Here is a 6,000-nt window from a genome sequence, read left to right as displayed (position 1 = left end):
ACCTAATATATGCCACGCATTATGTGGGTGGTCTAAATAAATGTATGATATGTATGTGAAGCAGACATTATTGTTTGTACTTCACAGATGAAAAATCAGAAGTTGATGGTTACAAAGACAGGAAACTTTTGGACTCCAAAGCCATTATTTTCTATTATACTCCAGAAGGAACTGCAGCAGGCAGTTAAGTTCAACTGGCCATTGTTCAGTATGAAAATTTCATTCTCTGTTGCTAATTATATACCACTTCAATGTATTTTATTAGGTAGATCAATCACATTACAATGACTTTTTTAGATCATGAAAACACAGATTTTACTAAATGATTAAAAAGAAGCTAATCACCCAAATGATTTCTAGATTCCACTAGTCACTTTTGTTCATGCATTATGAAGTTAGTATATATTTTACTAGAGGGTTAAAAAGAAACTAGTCATCTTGGTGAGTTCTGGATTCCACGTGTCATTTATGTTCATGCTTTCACTATTGCCTTCCCCAGATTCTCTCCTTTTAGCAATCCAATAAATGCAGCCGGCATGTTTTCAAATCCTTCAGTGACATGTTCATGGTACTGGATTTTACCCTGTATCAAAACAATAACAAATATAATAGATTAGTTTCATATTCTAGGTGATACACTCTTCTCATCATAGCACCAAATTAATCAGTACATCACAGGAAACTTGGAACTAAGAAGTAGAGAGCCTGTCCTCTTTGAACTTACAGTCATTTGCGGGGCATGATCCACATACATAGTGTATGTAATAGATTATGCATAATAGCTTATAAGAGGCATCAGATCACAGTAAATACAAAAAAGTCACAAGGGAGCAGTTAATTAATTTCTAAGTAAATTGGACAGAAAAGTTTAATAATGATCTCAGGAGAGGTGGGAGCAGGAGGAGGGGACACCCTTCCGGGGTGTCATCTACGTTCATCACTCCAGTACCCAGTGCTGCAGCATCTTTACCTCTATCTGACCCCCGCATACACAGAACCTGTTCAGCAAATGTAAATACCACGACAGTCTAATAAGCTGTCTTCCCTTCAAGTCAGGATGTGTTCAGTATGTGTTCAACATTCATTTAGCAGTGTGGGAGTGAAGAGTTCGTTCAGTGAAGAAGGATTTTCATTTCTCCTTCTATAAGGCACAGTGTCCTAAATGGACCTAACTCACATTTTCACGTTTTAAGGGGGTCTTACGTGGAGACCTCAGCTACCTGATGACACTTTCCCCTAGTGTATCCCAGTGATGGTTTAGCGTCCTCCATGGATTCATAGAGGAACTCACTTATTTGCTCGAGGTCCCTCTAGTATGTAGGCAAGCTGGGATTTGAATCCCTAACCAGAAATCCCCAGCTCCTTCCTGTGCTTGAGGGCCAAAGAACCTGGAAAGGGTCGAGAGCTACAGTCAGAAGTCCAGCGGCTAAAAGTGGAGGGTGAGCGACTTTCTGAGCGGTCCGGCGGTTAAGACTCCAATGTGGGGGCGTGGGTAAAGCCCCTAGTCAGGGAACTACGATCCCACATGCCATGAGGTGCGGCCTTAAGGAAGAAAGCAGAGGATGAATGCTAATATGAAAGGTTAATGATACAGGAAATTAGGATATAGAATACAGGGTATATGGAAAGTCTCTGTCCTCTCTTTGGAATTTTTCTTTATAACTCTTCTAAGGTAAAGAATAGTTTACTCCTCTAAAGTAAAGAATAGTTTACTATTCTGTATTATTACTGTAACACAAAAGGGGGGAGGGGTGAGAAAAAATAAGCAGATGAGAGAGAGACAATTCAGTAGTTACGCAGAACAAAATTAGAAGTAGGTTCACTCTGTTAGAAGAAAGCATCAGGGACACTGGCACAGTGGTGTCTGTTGTCAGCTGTGATCATATTTGATTTCACCAACAGAGAAAAAGAAGCTACACACTGGGAACTCTAAAAACATCCTGCTCTTCCCAGCTCCCTGGAAAGAGCCCAGCCCAGCACAGCAAGAGTGTTAGACTGGGAGAGAAGCCAAGCTCCAGGGGCTGCCAGAGGAGCAGTCTATTTCTTTAATTTGGAGACAATCATAAAGCCAGAAATTAGAAAGTGTGGGGCCACTTTTCTCCTTGGAAATGAAAATAATGCACCTTGGTATTCAGATTTCTGTTGACTAAAGCTCCACGTGGTGTAAGGTGGGAAAATGATCACAGCATAGGACAACAGAGTTGGCTTCCTCCTCGGGATCTATGAGGTGTGACTATGAGAAGACTGCATTCTAGGACCTGGAAGAGCTGTGGCCCAAATTCATGCCCCTGTAACGCTCATTCACTCAACAGTATTCATCTAGTGCCTATATTGATATCAGAACATTCTAGGTGCTGGGGATACATCAGAAAATGGAATGTGTGAACACTGATGCCCTCATGGAGGTTACATTCTCATGGAAGGGAGATGGGCAATAAATATAATAAATGAGTTACAGTATATATTATGTCAAAAGATGATAATTGCTATGGATCAAAGTAAGATAAGGAAGATCAATGAGTGAAGGTGGATTGCAATTTAAAAATAGGGTCATTTTCAAAGCTGTCTCATTCAGAAGGCAGTTTTCAGCAAAAACTTGAAGGTGTGTGTGAGAGAGAATTGAGTAAGCAATTACAGAGAGGTGGAGGAGTGTGGGGATGAACAAAAAGAAATGAAGTTAGAGAGGTAACGGAGACCAGACAGTATCCAGCCTTGCAGGGTTTATTCTATGAGAAATGGGGAGCTTTGTAGGGTTTTAAACATAAGAATGATTTGGTGTGAAGCTCACTCTGGCTGCTCTGTTGGGAATTGTCTGCAGGGTGAAAAAGTGGAAGAACTGAATATTGGCCACTGCAACACCTGGGCCAGACAAGGTGGTGGCCTAGAAGGATGGTGGGAGTGGAGGAGGGGGAACTGGGCAGATTTTGAATGTATTTCCAAAGATGGGACACCAGAATTTCCCAACAGATTAGATACAAGTATGAGAGAAAGAAAGGAGTCAAAGATGATTTCAAGGTTTTTGAACTGAGCAACTGAAAGGATTGTCATAACTGAGATGATGAAGTCTGTACATAGCAGGTTTGGCAGGAAAAATCAAGACATATTTGGTTTTTAATACATTAAGACAGAGATGAAGAAGTGTGCTACACATCCAAGTACAGCTACTGAACAGTCCAGAAATCAGAGGAGAGCTCTTGACTGGAGACAGATGGTTGGGAGCCATCAGCATATTGGTGATATTTAAAGCCAAGAGCTTGGATGAGATAACTAAGGGCTGAGAAGAGTGTGGACAGAGGTGAAAAGAGGCCCAGGGACGATGTATTGGAAAGCTCTGTTATTAATTTGGGGCGAAGAAAAGAAGCTAGTAGAGGAGTCTGAGAAGGACCGATACAGTGAGGAAAACCAAGAGCCAAGGGAAGCAGGGAGAGACAGCGATGCCCTCTGTCACCACTCCCTACAGCCAAGTGATGCTAAGAGCTGACCATAGGAGTTTACACGTGAGGGGCATTGGCAACCTTGACAAAAGCAGTGTTGGTGGAATGGCAACAGTGCAAAGCCCGACAGGCATGTTTAAGAAGGAATGAGGAGGGACTTTGCTGGAGGACCAGTGGTTAAGATGTCTGCCAGCGCAAGCGATGCTGGTTTGATCCTGGCTGGGGAGTTAAGATTCCACATGCCTCGCAGCAAAAAAAAAAAACCAAAAAAACCCAGTATATTAAAAAAGAAAAAGCAATATTGTAACAAATTCAATAAAGACTTTAAAAACAGCTCACAGCAAAAAAAAAAAAATTTATTATTTTTTTAAATGGAGAGGAACTACAGACAGTGACCACAGATAAGACTTCCAGGTGTTTTGTTATAAAAAGGGGAGCAGTGCGAGGAACCCATATTCACAGTGGAAGTGAAATCTGCAACCCCCACAGGGAAGGGCATCTGGTGTCACAGTGGTTCCGGGGCCCCTCACCTCTAAGACCCACTTCAGCAAGTCTCTCAGAGCCTTCTGGCGGACTTCTCCTTGCCAGTGGTAGACGACGAAGCCTTGCAAGTGGAGTTCCTTAAAGATGATGACTTCCGGGGATGGGCCTGTGAAGAGGAGGGCACGTTTGAGCAGCAGGATGAATGCAGGGAGGTGGCCGTGGTGAAAACGCGCGTGGTACAAGGCATGTCAGAGTTCCCCTAGTGCTCTGCCTTCTGTGTCCTCCACTCTTCCCGACCCACAGGGCTGCCCGAAAATCAACGTGCACTCTGTGCGGGCAGAGTAACTGCCCCAAGACGTCCATGTCCTAGTTCCCAGAGCCTTTACTATGTGACCTTACGTGGCAAAAGGGACTCTGCAGATAGGACCAAGTTAAGAACCTTTAGATGGGGAGATTATCCTGTATTACATAGGTGGGCTCATGTGAAAGTCCTTGTAAGGAAGAAAGGGATACAGGAAAATTAGAATCGAGAAAAAAATATGTGATGATGGAAGCAGAGATCATAGAGACGGAGGGAGATTTGAAGATGCAGTGCTGCTGGCTTTGAAGATGGAAGAAGGGACCACGAGCTAAGAGATGCAGGTGGCCTCGAGAACTTAAAAAGGCAAGGAATCTGAGCCTTCAGAAGCAACGTAGCCCTGCTAACCCATTTTGAGCTCTAGACCTGTAAGAATAAATTTGTGTTTTTTAAGTCATTAAGTTTGTGGTAATAGACAGGACTGAGCACAACTCACAGCTAGAAGACTCACCCCAGCTACATTTCTCTTGAGTAAAGGAGTGGAATCCTCATTTGCTCATCTTGGAAGAGGATGAAATCCTGTTCCTGGGATTGTCCACACTACTGGGGATGTCGTTTCTTTATTGTGAGCAGAAAACAAATATGGCGTGAAAGCCGGGGGAAACAATTACTTGTCTCTGAGCTCCCCTAATAGTGAAACATGTTAGAGTTCCTAGAGATCACAGGCAGGCAGAATGTCACCTGCTTAAAATGGAATGGACAACACCAGCTGACATCTCATAACCTGAATGAGCAGCTGAATTTCAAAAGGCTAGATCAAGTTACTGTATCCAAAATATTTGGCAGTGCTCAGGAAAATGCACCCTGGAGCTCTGCTCAATTGGCAGGAGAGGGATTCCCCAGGATTCTAGCTTAGCATCAATTAGAAAAATATGGAGGAAAAAAGTCCCTAATAAGATTCCCTGGTGCATCCGGAGTGTCCCCTTTGACCTTTCACAACCCAACAGGGAATCTACAAGTGATCCTTCCCCCTCCTTCGACTCCCACCCACCTGTCTCAGTGTAGCCGAGGTGCTAACTAGCAGAGCTATAAGGTTTCTTCCCCACAAGTGAAGCCCATCAGAGAACAAATAAGCCATTTATTTATGGTTGTCAGGATCTTGATGGTGATCTGGATGATTCCTTTTTGGTTTTTTTTCCTCCTCTTTTTTTTTTTTTGACCACAAGTAAATCTGTAATCTCTTCAACAGCACAGAATCCTTGTAGCAGAAAGGGTTCTGTATGAGGAGTTCAGAAGATCAGCCTTTGTTTTGAGTCTGTCACTAATGCTTCCCTCATGGCTCAGCTAGTAAAGAATCCACCTGTAATGTGGGAGACCTGAGTTCGATTCCTGGGCTGGGAAGATCACCTGGAAAAGGGAACAGCTACCCACTCCAGTATTCTGGCCTGAAGAATTGCATGGACTCTGTAGTCCAGGGGGTCACAAAGAGTTGAACATGACTGAGTGACTTTCACTTTCTGTCACTAATAGGATTGAAAGAGTCTCTGGTCCTTTTGCCGATTCATCTCCCCACCTTTCAATGAGACCTGGGCCTGGAGGTGGGAGGGGGAGGTCTCAGATAGGAGTAGAGAACAGGAGTAGAGGGCATGGCAGGGCAGAGGAGAAGCAAAACAAGGACAGTCCAGGAATGCAGAGAAAAGATGCTCCTTTCCCTTTTAGTGGAAATTGTCAGTGTGGTGAGGCCTGGCTGTTCTGCTGCTCCAGGAAGCTCTGCCCACTATTGTC

The 6,000-nt window shown here is 43.6% G+C and overlaps 1 protein-coding gene across 1 annotated transcript in view; it reads right to left on the bottom strand.

Annotated features, from left to right (window-relative positions):
* Nucleotides 1-236: 236 nt before the first annotated feature.
* Nucleotides 237-6,000, bottom strand: part of PTGR1 (prostaglandin reductase 1) — a 29,273-nt gene continuing 23,509 nt past the window's right edge. The window contains exons 9-10 of the mRNA XM_061163432.1: nucleotides 3,965-4,083; nucleotides 237-583 (exon numbers count right to left, since the gene is read on the bottom strand). Coding sequence (XP_061019415.1) covers nucleotides 473-583; nucleotides 3,965-4,083 — 230 coding nt within the window. The 3' untranslated portion in view covers nucleotides 237-472. The remainder of the gene's footprint in view (nucleotides 584-3,964; nucleotides 4,084-6,000) is intronic.

Source organism: Dama dama, chromosome 16 (assembly GCF_033118175.1).
Source record: "Dama dama isolate Ldn47 chromosome 16, ASM3311817v1, whole genome shotgun sequence".
In the NCBI taxonomy this organism is placed as follows: Eukaryota; Metazoa; Chordata; class Mammalia; order Artiodactyla; family Cervidae; genus Dama; species Dama dama.
Note: the sequence above shows the minus strand (reverse complement) of the source record. Positions and strands in the feature narration are given on the sequence as shown.